The sequence below is a fragment of the Camelus ferus genome, chromosome 20 (assembly GCF_009834535.1).
Source record: "Camelus ferus isolate YT-003-E chromosome 20, BCGSAC_Cfer_1.0, whole genome shotgun sequence".
Classification (NCBI taxonomy): Eukaryota; Metazoa; Chordata; class Mammalia; order Artiodactyla; family Camelidae; genus Camelus; species Camelus ferus.
In genome coordinates, this window is record NC_045715.1 from 27,812,111 (window position 1) to 27,829,528 (window position 17,418).

General features: G+C 49.9%; 1 protein-coding gene across 1 annotated transcript; it reads left to right on the forward strand.

The window, feature by feature from the left end:
• Positions 1-4,299: 4,299 nt before the first annotated feature.
• On the forward strand, positions 4,300-16,088 carry NCR2 (natural cytotoxicity triggering receptor 2). The gene is made up of 6 exons (XM_032463529.1): positions 4,300-4,618; positions 4,762-5,103; positions 8,396-8,455; positions 9,065-9,191; positions 9,296-9,406; positions 14,862-16,088. Exons 1-6 carry the CDS (start codon positions 4,531-4,533, stop codon positions 14,968-14,970), a joined length of 837 nt encoding a protein of 278 aa, XP_032319420.1. The 5' UTR covers positions 4,300-4,530; the 3' UTR covers positions 14,971-16,088.
• Positions 16,089-17,418: the final 1,330 nt, after the last annotated feature.

Genomic DNA, 17,418 nt, shown 5'->3' on the forward strand with positions numbered 1-17,418 from the left:
TATTCTTTAATAAGTTACTTGTCCATATCCTTAGCCCTTTTAAAAATGGCAATGTTTGCCTGATTCTTATTTATTTAAAAGAAAAAGACATTTAGGTACCAAAGCCATTAACCCCTTTGTCTGGCATATAGGATGGGAATATCTTCCCTTCATTGCCGTATACTTTTAAAACGCATGCCAATTTTGAAAATATCAAACACTACATTTTGTATATGGTATGAACTAAGGATATTCCCTTTAACTGGAAAAAGGGGAACCAAAGCTGACAGCAATGGACAGTGGTGACCTGGGTGACCTGATGGAGAAACACGAGGCCCTGGAGGGAGGGAGAGGTGCAGGGAAGGGGAGGATGCCAGCCAGTTGGGTTTGGTCCCATTGAGGGGAGCTGGGTGGGAGGGGCAGCCTAGATGCTCAAGGAGAGTCTCGCAGGTGGTGGACCCATGATTTGGGCATGGAGTTGGAGAAAGCAGTCTGGTGGTTGGTCCTCAGCTCTGGAGGAAGAGGAGCCACCATAGCAGTGGGTCACGTGCTGGGTGGCCTCTTCCAGAGACACAGGAGTGCCTTGTCCTCAGAGGCCCCAGACCTCAGTGGTCATGGAGGAGCAAGAGGAGGTGGGAGGACCCCCGGCTCAGCGGGGAGTGAGCTCCATGGGCCCTGGGGCCTTGGCCAGGCTCGGGGCAGACGACACCACTGCCCCCACTATATTGGTACACAGCCCTGAGAAGTGAGGAGGAGGAATTCAGAACATGAAGTTCCTTCACTGACTGTTCCACACCTTCTCTTCCATCCAGCCCTCTTCCCGGACCTCGGCCCCTAGCTCTTTTCAGTCCTTGAAATCTCTCCTTCCCACTGGAGTCAGTGTGGGAGGAAGCAGGGAACAGGTGGGATCTGGGGTGAGGGCAGCTGGGGAAGGGGGTGACACTCCAGAAACCCCCCTGCCCTCAGCAAAGAGCTCACCTGGGGACACCAGCAGGTGGATTTTCTTGTACAGAATGGTGCCACCTTTGGAATTCTTGGCTGCACGCCAATAGTTTCCTGAATCCACCTCTTTGAGTTCTGCCATGGAGATATTTGTGAACCCAGAGTCAGATCGTGTACAGAGAGTCCTGGGCCAATGTCCTGGGCTTGGAAATGGAGACTAAGCACTTATACTTTGATGATTTCCTCCTACACCAGATTTTGGCTTTATATGAATTTCCTTCTTTGTTTGAGTACCTGCAGCTCTCGGAGAGCATCTGCCCCACCTTCCTGTGCCAAAGCTCCTCCATCTTTTGTCTTTGTATCCAGGAACCTGCAGAAGTCCTCAGGTCAGGCTGAGCGTTGGGACATGCCCTCACTCTAAACCTGACCCCACGTGGCCCTCCAGCCCTAGCGCCACACCTGCTCACCTGATTTCCCCACTCTGGTCACACCTGTCCTTCCCTCCCTGTGTCCCCTCCAACCTGTTCCCTCACCTGAGGCCAGCAGAACCAGCAGGACCAGCAGCAGGACCAGCAGCAGGACCAGCAGGACCAGCAGCAGGACCAGCAGCAGTGTGAGGCTTCCAGAGACATGGTGCCTTCTCCCTGGACTGGGGTGTGTAGGGTCAAGTATGATGTGACTGCCCAGATGCCCCAACACATCGAGGGCTAAGACTGAGAAAAGAAAGGCCTTAATTGGGTGAGTTTGAGGCCTGCAGGGCAGGTTCTGTGGGCAGTAGGGAGGGGAGGGTCCTCTAGGGGAGTCTCCAGCTGCTGAGAGCACCTCTGCCCTGCAGGGGCAGCCCTGGTACTGTGGCTGCCTTCCCGATCCACCTGCCCACCAGCACCCCCCCCCCCCCAACACATACTTCCTCTCTTCTCTCCACACTCCCTTTTTCCCTACTCCTGGCTTTCCTCCTACCCTCAACACCCTACTAAAAGGACAGGTTCAAGGCTGGTTAGGGCTCAGGGGGCCTGACCAGCCCCTAAGCCCCTCTAGTCTCCAGGCCTGGAGGGTGCCTGGTAGTTGAAATGATGCAGTCATACCTCACGCCCTGGCTATCTCTGTTCCTGAGAATGAGTCTCATGGTGATTTTCAGATATCATGAGTCTGGATTTGTCATGACAAGTAAGAAGCATAGTAAAGCATTCCCAGGCCACCCAACCCCCCAGATCAATTCTCCAACTTATCACCGCTATAACCCACCCCAAGATGTAGGACACAATATTACACACCACAATACTAACTACTGTATGATTTAATTGTTAAGAGTCTACTTAGTGGTTCGGGCTGTGGGCAGTAGCAGAGGCTCTATGCAGTGCTGGATACAAATTACACCTCCCTTCCACACGGTAGTGAGCACTGACTGTGGTAGGAAAAAACATGGAACAATGTGTTAAAGCTGCTAAGGATTTTGTCCACGTTAGACTGGGTTGGTCGTGCCCCCAGGAAACACAGTGGGAACCCCAGAATCCCCACCCATCCCCTTGGAGAACATCCGAGCCCCACGCCTCTGACAGGACTTCTGGCTGCATCCTGCCCTGACAGTGTGAGAGTGGCTCCTTCCCCCACCTCCTGAGGACACTTCTGCAGGAGCCCCAGATCCCACCACATGCCCGGTCCCTCTTGCAAAACTTCAAACTGTGCCAGGGGCTGTTGTGAACACCTGGGAGCAGGGCCAGGCTCACCCGAAGCCCAGGCTCCCCTCACTCCAGCTCCCATACCTGGAGCTCCAGGTCCCAGCTGCCAGAGGAGAGCCAGGATCCAGACGGTTCCGGCAGAGTCCTCCGCTGGGGTGCCTGAGTCCCCCATTATCTGCGGACAGTGCTCTCCCCACTCATACTGGTGGGGAGGCTGCAGTCCAGAGAAAGGGGCAGATCCCACCCTGAGAGAGCTTCCTGTTTTGGGAAGCGAGGACCCACACTGACACAGCAGAGATCAGCTCGGAGACGACCACAGGTTGGAGGAACACAGAGACAGGGGATCATGGACAGAGTGACCTCGAGGCTGCGGAAGGTGGTGTCCCTGCCGAGTGGTTCCAGTGGCCAGACAAGGGGAAAATCAGCGTGGGAAAGGGTTGCTACACACCCCGACACACGGTGACACACCTTTATGCCAGCTAGGCCACCTTCCTCTCCTCAGGAGGCTGCCTCTCCCATGTGGTATGTAATTAGGTTCAGAGAGGAGGCTCTGAGCTCAGCTGAGGGCCAGGACACCCCCTCCCCACCCCAGAGCTGCCTCTGCCTGTGCCATGCAATCATTTCCTGTCCTGTCCATGGGTCAGACTTCAGCTGAAGGTGGCCGGAAGTCAGGGGCCTGGTCTGGTTACACCACTACCTCACCGACCCACTTTGAGCAGGTCACTGGCGTTTCTGGGCCTCAGATATGAGAAAGAAAAGCAATACTACCCTCACAAACCCGTTGTGGCGATTACAGGAGAGGGCCCGGGAACACATTTTGTAAACTAGCATTGTGCGAGAGGGCGGTTGGCGTTGTTCCCAGGCTTTCTTCTGGTTCTAAAGCTCCATCCTGCTTTCCCACCTGTGGACCCTCGGGTACTCACAGCCGATGTCCCCACTGTGTTCTCCTTTTGTCTATCTCTTTGCCCTTATCCTCAGTCTCTGCTCACTGCACCGAGGCAGAGTGGGGAGCAGGGAAGTAGGAGTCGAGGGGGCGGAGCAAAGCAGTGGACTTAGAATCAATTCCCCTTGATGGATTCAAATTCCCGTGTCAATCATTGATTCTTTACACGGAGCTCCCAGCGCAGGGGTTGGACTGCAGAGCCACCAGTGGCCACAACTGGAATTACACCTCCACATAGTGCTGGCGGATGGTCCGAATCCATCTCTCTCTTTCTCTAATTTCTTACTCTTTGTAAATTGCATCTTTTTAAAATTAAATCTTAAAAGTGCTAACATTCTTGAAAGAAATATGTTAGGCCCTTTCATCTCTTTATGTATTAGTTACACAAATGTTTCTAATATCCGCAGGTGGACAGTTACAGGTGCAGAGATGATGCCGGGTCCAGGCTCCTCTGCTCCCCTCTCTCCCCACCCATGACCACTGACCCACCAGGCAGGCCCAACCGATCAGCCTGGGGACCAGTGGGGCTTCTGGCTCCTGCTCAGACCCCTAAGTGCTCCTGAGCCTGTCACCCACCTTTGGCATGGCTTTCCCCGGAGAGGAAGGCAGAGCCAGGGTGCTGGGAAGAAGAGGCAGTACACAAAGAGAGGAAGAAGAGAAAGCATGGGCGCCTGACCACAGCTTCCTCCTGGCCTGCTCAGCTCCTCCCCCAGGGGCAGGTCACAGTGGGGAAGGGGCAGCCAGGCACAGAGGAGAGGAACCGCTTCTTCATGGACTCGGGACTGCGGGCCGAGCAGGGCTGCATCCTCCGGGTCCGGAGTCCCAGCTGCAGCTAGAGAGCCCCACTTCCCCATAGAATCTGGCCTCACCGGTCTCCCCCTCCCCCACCCAGGCCAGGCCTTTCTCATTTTGTCCATCACAGAGGTGCTGGAAGAGCCAAGGAGAATTGGGCCATCTTTTGTTTCCGTCTCCCGGGTGCCCCCCGCCATGTCCTTTCCCGCCGGCACACTGAGCAGGGTCCCTGTGGCCTGGAGAGCCCCACTCCCACTGCTGCTGCTGCTGCTGCCATTCCCAGGTGAGGAGGGAGGGAGGGATGAGCACAGGGAGGGGAGGGTGTGACTCAGGGTCAGAGGGGGCGCCGAGCAAGTGGCTCTGTGGCCAGGGTGCTGGGGGTCAAGCCCACCCTGGCATGGCCCTGACTGGCAGCCTCTTCTCCAGGCTCGTGGGCACTCCCAGGGGCTCAGCACCTCCAAAGCGTGGCAGGGCAGACCCTCTCCGTGAGGTGCCAGTACCCGCCCAAGAGCTGGCCCTACGAGAAGAAAGGCTGGTGTAAGGAGGTGTCTCCACTCAAGTGCATGAGGCTGGTCACTAGCTCCAGTCCCCACACACTGGTTCAGGCCTCTCGGTTCTCAATCTGGGACAACCCGGATGAAGGCTTCTTCATCGTCACCATGACTGATCTGAGGGAGGAAGACTCGGGACACTACTGGTGTCGAAACTACCACGCTTCCAGCCACTCTGTCTCCAAGTCCTTAAAGTTCTATCTGGCTGTGTCTCCAGGTGAGCCCCTTCCCCTGGGATCCCCTCACTCCCTTTTGGTGACCCCTGGTTGCCTAGTCGTGGAAGCAAGGCTGCCCGTCCCCAGCCCAGGAGTCCTGGGAAGGCTGTTGGGAACACAGACCTTGAGGACCTGAGTGTGTGCCCACACATGCATACCAACATGATACCAACACATGCACCCACTTCACCCACTGTCTTCTTGATGATTTGCAAATCTCAGAGATGCTCAAACAGATCAGTGGAGCATGTTGACCAGACGGAGCCTGAATGACTTGGCTACAGGGGAGCCCAAGCCAGTTGGCATCTCTGAAGAAGGTATCCGTACCTAGCACATAGGAGGTGCTGATTAAGTGTGTGTCCACTGGCCACAAAACCACCCCCCACCACCATGTTGGTATCATGTTGGTCTGTCCATTCCTTTTGGCCCAGGTCAGGGGCCAATGAACTATAGTCTAAAAGCTAAGGATGTTTTTTAAATGACTGGGAAAAGTTGTCAGAAAACAAAATATTTCTTGACACATGAAAATTATAGGAAATTCAAATTTTAGTGTCTGTAAATAAAAGTTTGGGGGACACAGCCACACCTGTGTGTTTATGTATTGTCCATGGCTGCTCTCATGCTACAGTAGGAAAGTTGAGTGGTTCAGACTGAGGACCGTATGGTCACAAAGCCTAGAGTCGTTACTCTGTGGTCTCTGCAAAAACGTTTGCCCACCTCAGTCTAGATCAGAGCTTCTCAGAGTGTCTGTGATTGCAATTGACTGAATGTTTGTGTCCCCCACAAAGTCATATGTTGAAATCTTAACCCCCAGTGTGATGGTATTAGGGGGTGGGGCCTCTGGAGGTGATTAGGTCATGAGGGTGGGGGCTCTGTGAATGGAATTAGTGCCCTTATGAAAGGGATATCCAGAGACCCCTCTCATCCTCTGTGCCATGTGAGGATACACCCTGAAAGAGGCCTCACCAGAATCCCACCACACTGGGACACTCATCTCCAACTCCCAGCCTCTGGCCGGGACTGTGAGAAATAAATCTCTGTTGTTTACAAGTCCAATCTGTGGTGCTTTGTTACAGCAGCCTAAGCGGACTAAGACAGATTTAAAAAACAAAACTCTCCCATCCATCAATGACTATTTTTTTTTGTAAAATACAATAAAAATTAATTACTAGGAGGGAGGGTATAGCTCAGTGGTAGAATGCATGCTTAGCATGCACGAGGTCCTGGGTTCAATCCTCAGTACTTCCATTAAAATAAATTAGTAAATAAATAAACCTAATTACCCCCCCCAACAAAATATAAATAAATAAATATATTTTAAATGAATTACTAGAAAAATAAAATGAGAAAAAAATGAAGTACAAACCCAAAATGCTTATTAGATCTAACAGACATAAAATTACATTTCAGTAAATACAATCAGAGACAAACAAACAAACAAATACAACCAGAACAAACACAGGGAGGAAAAGTTCATTTGTAAAAACTGCACACCTTGTTCACTGAAAGTGTGCACCAGGAGACTGAGATAGCGGCTTCACGTTATACCTGAAACGTTTTGTTGTTCCTCAGTCATAACTAAAAAAAAAGTTAGAAGTGAAATAGCTATTTTCATATTAAATGCCAATATTCACACTTTGAACAAACACCTTGTTTATCCCTATTTAAAGATTTTAATGTGACAAATGAGCATTCTTCTTGCTTATTAACTTACCTGATTTGAGTAATATTAATGACCTGATAACTCTTAGGGGAAAATATATAAAGAAATTGTTTTGAGGCTTTGTTTTAATAGCATTCAGAGTTGAAAACTGGTTTCACAGAGGTAAGTTGACAGAAATACAAAAAAGGAATTTTACAGCAATTTCAACAAGCTCAATATTTTTATTTTTAACTTTCATAAAAGGAAGCAAGTGATGCTGTATTTTCAAAATGCATCTTCAATCCTTCAATCCAGGAGCTAGTTCCAAAATTTTATCTTACAAAATTATAGTTAGATTATATTTTAAGTAATTTAAATCTTGTATCTTTTGACAGAAATTAAAATTCAAAACATTCTATCAAATTGCTGAGGTTTTTTATGAGTACTTTTGCAGATATGCAATATCAAAATCACCACCTATTTTGTTGATAATTATTACTAAATTAAGAACATTTCATAACAATGTATAGAAAATAGACTTCTAAGCTTCTAATTTTTGTTTTTGTCCTGAGATTTTATTTGCCATTGCGAAACATGTTGCATTCTTTCCTTACATAAATATATTAACATTAAAGCTATAATATAAGCAAGTCTGACTGTGCAGTCCGCATCTTTAAAAAGTTATTATGAATCTACCTTACAAACCGTCTTCCCAAAACATGAGCAGTTCTTACCGTAGATGAAACATTCTCAGCAGAAGGTTTCCTCTCAGTAATGACTGTGACTCTGCATTCAATAACAACTTTTTATGATCAGTTTCCATTTTATCACATAATAAAGAGAATGACCTCCATTTCAAAACATTCATCTTCATGTAATTCACAGTTTTGACCACGTTGGTAAGCACACTGTGTCAGTCCTGCTGATATTATACGGTTTTGGGTTGGAGTTACAAACTACAGTGGTAACCACAGTTGGTCATAATTACCAGCTAACCTTAAGGTATCACAGACCCTCTGTGTTACTGGCACACAGACAGCTCCAGATGCGACCCTCCGAGCCAGTTTAACGACACCCAAACTGGTCTATACCCTGTTTGATAGACAAGTTTTCTAATCACATGCTTAGACCTTGAGGCAATATCAAACTAATGTAAAAGTTTCCAATTCTTTACTCCTAATTTCTATATTTACCCTGTTGCAGGTGGTTACAATTTGTGGGCCGGCACCAGCTCACAGATGACACACTCAGTAGCTCAGGGCTAGAATCTTCCCTGAGTGTTCAGGACCTCCTCCAGGCTGGGCACATGGGTTGCTCCAGGTCATCCTTTGGAGCAGACTCAGAGACAGCTGGTGACTGCGTGGGACAGGATCCTGTCCATGTGTCCATCAGCCTGGCCATCTCTCTGGGGAAGATCTCCCAGGGTGCCCCAGCTTCAGGCACCCTCTCCTCCAGCCCTCTCCTAGCCCTTGCCAACCCCCCTGCGCTTTGGGAGAGACTGCTCCTCTCCTGGAGCCTGGGTGGGTGTGGAGACCTCAAGTGGGACATGGAGAGCACCCTTCCTTTCACAGCCTTGGAGCCCAAACAACTTGTTTCCCTCCTGGGCCTGCCCCCCTCCCCAGCAGCCATTGTCCTCTCTCTCTCCTTAACAGCCTCCATTGCTTCTCCAGAGAGAACCTCCCCCAGGTCTCCACCTCTGGCTCTGAGCACAGGTAGGCCTGGGGTCATCCTGGGAAGGCAGAGTCGTGGGGGTGGTGGGCAGGTAGCTCACAAAGCCTCGGGATCAAGAAGGGGGCTTGTAAAAGGCATGTACCCAGACTGGCCTGCAGGGGTGGGGAGCGGGCAGCCAGGCTCTGCTGCAAAAGCAGGAGGGACGGGGATGTGAAAGCAGCTCTTAAAATTCCCCATGAGGGGCCCCCTTCCCCTCACAGCCCCAGGAGTGTTGAGAAAGAACATGGATGTCAGAGATGAGAAAGCTTGAAGGCAGGGAACTGTTTCCGCACTTGAGGGGGCCCATCCAGAGAGGCAGGAATGCTCGGAGGGAGGCCAGGCCTCCTGACTCCCGCTCCAGTGTTCCTCCAGGACCAGGGATACCTCCACAGGCACCGGATACAGCCTGGGCCGCAAGTCTGTCTAGTCTTGAGCCAGGAAACTTCACAGCCCGGTCCCCACTGCCCCAGATTGATTTTCTTTGGGGCTAGTGGGCTTCTGTTCCCAGTCCAGTCCAGTTTTCTATTCCAGCTTTCTGGTCAACACAACAGGAGGGCAGTCACTCCCCCACCACCCTCGACTAACCAAGGTCCTTTCTCTTTCCCTGGCAGCCTCTGCCTCCATGCAGGCCACCTGGGCTCCCCACGACCTGGTCTCTCAGACTGAGAGCTGTGTGTCCTCCAAGGGAGCAGCCAGAGAGGCCCCCAGGGCTTCTACCACCATCACGGCCCTTTCACTGTGAGTTCGGGTTCAGGGTGGGCCCCTCTTCCCTACAGGTCTGGCTCAGACAGAAGTGCCGCCCTAGTCCCATCCTCTCCCCTTTTTGCTCCTCTGTCCTCCAGGCAACAAAACTCCACCCTCTGGTCCAGCCCTGCAGCCTCCAGGGCCCTGGTCCCCGTGCTCTGTGGGTTACTTGTGGCCAAGAGCCTGGTGCTGTCAGCCCTACTTGTCCAGTGAGTAGACTCGGGGGAAAATGGAGCAGGGAGCAGCTTCTGTCCCTGGATAGAGGGTTGGAGAGGGAATCAACCAGAGAACACAGATGGAGGAAAAGTGATCATCGATGGGGCTCTCCAGATTAAACCCTCGCTGTCCGTATCTGGCCCACCTTGTCTTTCAGCTGCAAACTTTCAAGTGTCTTGTCCACGCTTCTTGGTCTCTATGTTTTCTCCTTTCCCTCCCCTCTTCTTTTCTTCTCTTTTCCTTCCTTCCTTCCTTTTTCTTTTCTTCCTTCCTTTCTTCCTTCTTCCTCTTCCTCCTCCTCTTCTCCCCCCTCCCCACCCCCACCCCATTCACCCCTCCATAAATAACTGACCTGTACAACCAGAAGTCCCTCCCAACATCCGCCCTTCCAGGAATGCCAACCCAAAGCCATCAGCCTCATCCTCCGTCCTGAAGGAGAGAGGGTGTGCCCATGAGGAAAGAGTCATAAGCTCTGGGGGGAAGAGAACCCACAAGGGAAGATGGAGGCGGGGTTGTGTGAAAGCTGTGAGGGCAGCACAAAGGTGAAGACGACCTGAAACAGGATGAGGTCAGGAAGGTGCAAGCTGGCTGGAGGAAGGACAGGCGTGGGGAGAGGGGAATAAAGTCAAAAAAGGGATTCAAGTGACTTCATATGTTCCCTCCTTCTCCTCACATCTCAGGGCCTTAAGGAATCCCTGTGTGTGACGCAGAGGCAGGTCTCTGATGCTCCTGACTCTGCTCAGATCCCAGGGCCCGGGGTGCTTCCTGCTGAGCCTCAGGACCCAAGAAGGATGGCCGGTCTCCCCCAAGGCCCCAGGAGCTCCTCCCTCACCTCTGCCCTCTGAATTCCCTGCAGTGGGCAAAGCCTCCAAAACTTGATCCAGTGCCCCTGGCTGCACCCCTTGCTCCAGAGCTGAGGATTTCCCAGCCCTGGCCTCCTCCAAGGTCCAGGCCCACTATGTCTCAGATGCCTTAGTCTGCATCTGGATCAGCACCATCCAGTTCTGGGAGCCAAAGCCCAGGGGAGCATCCTTCCACTAAACCGGAGCCACCACTGCTGATGACGGCTCCTCCTCCTCCCCCTCCTCCTGTCTGGAGCCCCATGGCTCAGCCAGGCCTCCAGATCACCCCAACATCTCTGTCTCTCTCCCCGCCCTTACTCAGCCACACGCTACAAGGCTTCTCCGTTCTGCGTTTGTCTGTTGCTTCTGCCTCTTCCTCCGCCTTTCCAGACCCCACCACGTCAGCCCTGGACATGGACCCCTCTGTCAGTCACCTAACTGCTGTCCTGCCTTTGGTTTCCACATCCTAGATTGCTCCCCCTCATACATCCCTCTTGGCAACACCTCTGTGCGTCTTCACTGTGTGGGAATTGAAGACCAGAGTCATTCTCAGGGCCCTATGCTCTGCCAAGGTAGCCACCCCTTGTCACCATATCACTGTGCTTCCCCCACGCTGTCCCTCGAACCACCACCAGGATGGCTGCGGGTTCTGGAGTGAGGTGAGCCCTCCCTTCTTCTGCACAAGCTGGCAGGGGCTCCTCAACACACCCCCAGCAGAGCCCGCCCTGGCCTTCCCCCAGGCCGTGTCCCCCGCAGGACAGTTTTCTCTCTCCGACGCATGATCCCGATTTTGGACCTTCTGAACTGAGCCTCTAACTTAATCATCTTTTTTTCTCCTGTTCTTCATCTTTTATTCTTTACTCCTATTTTCTGGGAAAGTTCCTCATGGTTCCGTTCCAATTCTCCTACTCAAATGTTTACAATCTGTGCTATCATGTTTTAAAATTTCTAAATGGTCCATTTGTTCTCTGAATGTATCTTTTTATATCACACCTGTTTATCTGGGGGTGCCACATCTCCTCTGGCAATATTAACCTTTTAACATCTTGAAGTTTTTTTTTTTTTTTTTTTTTTAAAGCCTTCTGTGTTTTCTGTTTCCTCCAAGTGCCTTTTTGTATCTTTTGTGTTCTCCCTTCATTGGCCTCTGTCTTCCCTCAGAACTTTCTGGAAACTTCTGCTACTTCTCAGCAACCCATCCATATTAAGAGCTTGGATGCTCAGTGTGTTACAGTGCTTCATGGACTAGACTGAATATGTCCACTCAAAATAAGTATGTTAAAATCCTAATCCCCGAGCTGACGGCATCAGGAGGGAGCGCCTTTGGCGAGTGATGAGGTCATGAGGGTGGAGACCTCATCAATAGGATGGAGCTCTTATAAGAGACCCTACACTTTAGATTCATAAAAGAGACTCTGCGCAGCACCCTTGCCCCTCTGCCATGCAGGACACCGTGTGTACACGGCCCTCTTTGGACCAGGAAGCCCTGACCAGACACAGGCTCTCCGGGTGCCTTGATCCCGGACTCCCTGGCCTCCAGAACCAGGAGAAATGAATATTTGTTGTTTAAGCCTCCCCGTCTCTGGTACTTTCGTTATAGCTGCCCAAATGGACTATGACAAGCAAGGTTTCTTTTTTTCTCTCTTTGACAGCTCAGTTTCTCCAAAAAGGACTCTTTAACTCTTGCCCTGGGTGGGGAGAAGCTCAGATGCCAGGGCTCTAGGCATTGACTGTAGCAAAGCGAAGGGGCCTCACCGCCTGTTTCACCGCCTCAGCCCCCACGCCCCCTGCCCCACTGTAGCATCCTCTCCCCCTCAGTCATGTCTGGTGTCCTAAGCGGAACATCTCTGAGATTCGCTCTCATCGGAGACTAACCTCAAGTTCTCTGCAGGGAGGTGAATGAGAGGAAAGAGAGAGGATGTGGGCAGCTGACCCCTCTCAGTCTCACGGGAGGCAGAGGACCTGGGAGCCCAGTGGCTTCTTCCTCAGACTTTCAACTTCTTCTCAGGTTTCCTAGCCCTCACTCCTACTCCGCCTTCTGAGATACCCCTTTGTGAGGCTCTCTGGGGTTCTAAGGTTAAAGTGCTTGCTTGTTATTTCTCACACCCCTAGCTGGCTTTCTCTGGTCCATTAAGTCATCCAGCTGTTACCCAGCTTCGAAACATTGATGGCGCGCTCTCTTTTACGCTTGAGGGTAGACTCAGCCAATTTTGACCCATTTACTGCTATTCCTTTCACACAGTTCCCATGCCTTCTTAGGAGTCAAGAGGGACCCCAGGTTTCCATCAAACAACCCCTCCCACCACGCACAACCCAGAGCAGAGTGAGCGAGACCCCAGATCTCCACTTGCTCCTGTGAAAGCTCCTGGCTCCTCCTCCCTCCTCGCACAGCCAGCACTGAGACCCCTGCACCAGCCTTTTCACACCTTTACTCTCTCTCCAGTCATGACAAGATGCCCAGGGCTCCTTGGTCTTCCCTCGCCACCCAGAATCACATCTCAGTAAGGCCTTATAAATTCAATTAGCCCCATTCCCCACTCTTCCCCAAATCCATCAGTCTTCTCACTCTGCCCTCTGAAGTCATCGGCACAAGCCCTTGGATCCTTAACTTCTCTGAACAGTCCTCTCCACAGGGAACATGCACTCTGTAGTCCTTGCACACACAGGCTCTCTGCTCCTGTGGCCTCCAGCCTCTAGGCCTGAAGACAGGGCTGGGTCCTCTTTGCTCCTCATTGCCGCTTCCTATCTTCCTGTCCTCCCTACACCAGCCCCTCGGCCTGACTTCCCACCACCAGGCTGTACTGTAGCCCACCCATCACCGCCACAGATCCTATACAATCGGGAGCATTCCTCCTTCCTCTGTGTTGGTCTTCACTCCGGGCTCACTGTCACTCACACTTTTCCTGCCATAATCCCTGGTGAACTTGAGCCATGCAGACCCATGCACTCTCCTTCCAAATCCCTGCCTCTTGGTTCCTTGACCGCCTCTCCCCCCGTGGTCTTGTCCTCTTCCCTGCCTCGGGCACCTGAGATAGCTCATCTCTGACATACCCACATTCCCAACCACCATCTGTCTCTCCAGCTCAGTCCTATTCATCTGATCATAGTACCCCTTCCACACTCTGGGATCCAGGCTCCATGAGTCCTGCCACCCTATGCCTTCCATCCCCATGGACCCACAAACCACCCTTATAATCATTCTTTGGCACACAGTCTCAATTTCTCTGTCTCTCTCCCTGTTCACTGAACTCCAAGCAAAACTCCAACCCTGGTTGAATCCAGCATCCCACTTACTCTGTCCTGCCTCCTGTCCCAAAGCTGAATGTGGCTGGAAAAACCAATCTATTATGCTGAAGCCTCTCACTGTGAACCATGGTCTCCCTGCTAGACCTCTATTTCTCATCATCCTCTGGACCCTCAAATGCCAATGCCCCCTCCTCTCCTCATGCTCAGCTAGTGTCTTTTCCTCCTCCCTCTCTGAAAACAGAGACCCAGAGAAAGGAGTGTCCATTCGGTCCAGCCACACCTGTCCATCATCGGACCTCTGCATCCCCATGCTCATCTCCCTTTCCCATCTCAGCCTGACTTCTCCACTTCAGCCCCAAATCCTATCTTCTCTCCTCTACACAAGAAAATTACCCAGAGGTTCTCTCCTCTCTCCTGCATTGTCTTTTCCCCTCTCTCATGTGTCATAATAATCAGAATACAGTGACACATTCAAAACCTTCTCTTCACCCCACGGCACCTCCAGCTACTGCTCCACATTCTACTGCCCCTTTCAGCCAACCCCCTGAAAGGGTGGGCTCACTCTCAGCCTCCAGTATTTCTCCTTCTGTTCACTCTTGAATCCACTCCAGTTTGTTTGTACCACTCCCTGAAACATCTTGTCACAGACCCCAACGACTTCCACATTGCTAAACCCAGTGGCCAATAATCAACCATCAGATCAGAAAGATGAGCAGCATTGGATATGACTCATTGCTCCTTTTTTTCACTGAAGTATATTCAGGCTACAATGTTATATTAATTGTTGGTGTACAGCCTAGTGACTCAGTTATACATATATAAATATATATTCCTTTTCATATTCTTTTTCATTATAGATAATTACAGGATATTGAATATAGCTCCCTGTGCTATACAGTAGGACCTTGCTGTTTATCTAATTTTTATATAGTAGTTAGTATCTGCAAATCCCAAACTCCCAGTTTATCCCTCCTCCCTCCTTTTCCCCATGGTAATCGTAAGTTTGTTTTCTGTTTGTGAGTCTGTTTCTGTTTTGTAAATAAGTTAATTTGTGTCATTTTTTTGGTTCCACATATAAGTGATATCATATGATATTTTTCCTTCTCTTTCTGGCTTACTTCACTCAGTATGATGATCGCCAGGTCCATCCATGTTGCTGCAAATGGCATTATTTTATTCTTTTTTATAGCTGAGTAGTCCACTTTTTTCTTCTTGAAATGTTTTCTTCCTTTAGCTTCCAGTTAAGAAAAATAAAGAAGAAAAGAGAAAAAAGTCATGGTTTTCATCCTAACTCATTTGCATAATAAGTTGCCCCAAAACTGAGTAGCTTAAAACAACAAATGACGTATTTACCATCTCACAGATTGCTCTGGGGGAGTCTGGAATTTGGGAACATCTTGACTGGGTGCTCCTGGTTCAGAAGCTCTCATGTGGCTGCAGTCAGGATGTCAGCAAGCGCTCCAGTCATCTGACGATGCGTGAAGGACCACTTCCAAGGTGGCCCACCCACATGGCAGCTGAAACAAGAACTCAGCTCCTTGCCATGACCCGGGAGCTCATTTCCCTGGAGGGACTGATCCAAGAGAGAGTGAAGAGGAAGCCACAGTGTCTTTTTAAACCTAGTCTCTGAGGTCACATACCATTCCTTCTGCCATATTCTGTTCATTAAAAGCTGACCACTGGGCCCAGCCCACCCTCAAAGGGAGGGGGATTAGGCTCCGTCTGCTGGAGGAAGGCATATCAGTGAACTCACGGCTCTGCTCTAAAGCTACCACAGTACACACTCCGGCCACAGATTAGTTTCATTTCTCCCACATGCAAAATATGCTCGTCCTCTTGAAAGGTCTCCAAAAGTTTCATCCCATTACGGCATCTGTGTGAAGTCTAGGAAATGGTCCTCTGAGTCCGGCCCAGGTGCGGACGAGGCTGCCGGGTTTTGGGCTGGATTTACAGCTCCTCAAGCCCCGTTCGCAGTGTGGAGACCGTGAGCTAGAGAGACCAGTTATCAGACACACACCCAAGAGACAACGGTGCTACAGGCGTGGGATGAGCACGTAGACGTTCCTGGTCAAAAAAGCGGGGAGCAGGATGCAAAGGGAGTCAGGGATCCATAGGAAACCTAAACTTCAGCTGGGCAAATGCTGGAAATCCCTGGGTTAGGACTCTGCCCTACTCCTACCTGGGAGTGACTTCCCACGGCCCGAGGCCCCCTCTCTGGGCTCTTGATTCTGCCCCAGTCCTCCTCTGCCTGCCCAGGTTCACACCCTCATAGTTTTCTCAGCCTGCTGCCCGTCCCTCTTCGGGGGATACCAAGTCCTTTCTAAACTGTATATGCCCTCATTCCTTTCAGGCCAAGCTGGCAGGGTTTTGTGAATGTCATTCTCTAAAAAAAAAAAAAAAAAAAAAGTGTGGGTCTCCTGTGAATCTTACTGGGATTCATTCAATTAGACAAAAGCCGCACCCACAAATCTCTTCAAGATAAGCTCTCTTCTGTACCTTGGGCTTCTGCTGCTAAAACCGAGTATCTTTTTTTTCCCTCTCTTTCTCTTTTTTTAATTGATGTGTAGTTGATGTATAATATTATATGTTACAGGTGTACAATATAGTGATTCACAATTCTTAAAGGTTATACTCCACTTATAGTTATTATAAAATATTCGCTATATCCCGTGTTGTACAATATATTCCTGTAGCTAATTTTATACATAATAGTTTGTACCTCTTAATCCCTTACCCCTATATTGCCCCTCCCCCTTCCCTCTCCCCACTAGTAACCACTCATTTGCCCTCTGTATCTGTGAGTCTGTTTCTTTTTTGTTATATTCACTAAATTGTTGTATTTTTCAGATTCCACATATAAATGGTATCATACAGCATTTCTCTTTCTCTGTCTGGCTTATTTCACTTAGCATAATACCCTCCGAGTCCATCCATATTGTTGCAAATGATAAAATTTCATTCTTTTTTATGGCTGAGGAGTATTCTATTTTATATATACACATACATATTTCATCTTCTTTACCTGTTCATCTGTTGATGGGCAGTTAGGTTGCTTCCGTATCTTGGCAATTGTAAATAACTCTGCTACGAACATTGGGGTACATGTATCTTTTTGAATTAGTCTTTTCACTTTTACTGTATACATACCCAGGAGTGGAATTGCTGGCCCAGTTATGGTGGTTCTATTTTTAGTTTTTTGGGAAACCTCCGTACTGTCTGTAAGCTTCTTGGAAGACCTCATGTTTGACTGAAGGAATCTGTGAGGCATATGCCCTCAGATTCATTAGAGGGTCTTCGGTCTGAGGCACTATCTTTGATCTTTCTGAGGTCTTCACGAAGGATTTTACAGTCACACCCTTGGTTTCATCTTTAGACCATTATTTTCCTGAGAGTGCTCTGCATTTGATTTTAGCATCATTTACTGTCTGAAGAGGCTGAGAACTTTCAAAGCCGTCAAGTCCCAGCTCCTTCCTGTTTAATAACCCTGCCTGCCTCGAGTTCCCCTCTCCCCTCTCACATTTTATAATAAGCCGCAAGGAGAAACCAGGCGGCACCCTCAGCGCTTTGCCTGGAGATCTCAGCTACCCTACCTAGTTCATTAGCTGCATTTTCGACTTTCCACAGTACTGCAGGTGGCAGTGCTGCCAGACTTTCGGCCACTCTGTAACAAAGATCTTTTTCCTTCTCACCTACTGGCTAAGAGAACCTGGAGACTGTTCTTAAGGTCTCTACCCACCCCACCCCCCATCTCCTTATTGGAAAAAACTGATAATATTCACGTTACCAAGCTATTTGGATTACTAAGTAGGATATATATTCATAAAGCATCAGACAGATGGAAGACACAGAACGAATGTGGAGCTTTAGAGGGAGTGAGACATATAGTAGAAAGAGGACTCAGCTGTGACACAGCAGAGGCA

What these genes read in the sequence shown, in the direction of transcription:
- NCR2 (XM_032463529.1), top strand. Translation starts at nt 4,531, where the DNA reads ATGTCCTTTCCCGCCGGCACACTGAGCAGGGTCCCTGTGGCCTGGAGA. An exon ending in CTATCTGGCTGTGTCTCCAG is followed by an intron (nt 5,104 to 8,395) that starts GTGAGCCCCTTC and finishes TCTCCTTAACAG; the next exon opens with CCTCCATTGCTTCTCCAGAG. An exon ending in ACCATCACGGCCCTTTCACT is followed by an intron (nt 9,192 to 9,295) that starts GTGAGTTCGGGT and finishes TCTGTCCTCCAG; the next exon opens with GCAACAAAACTCCACCCTCT.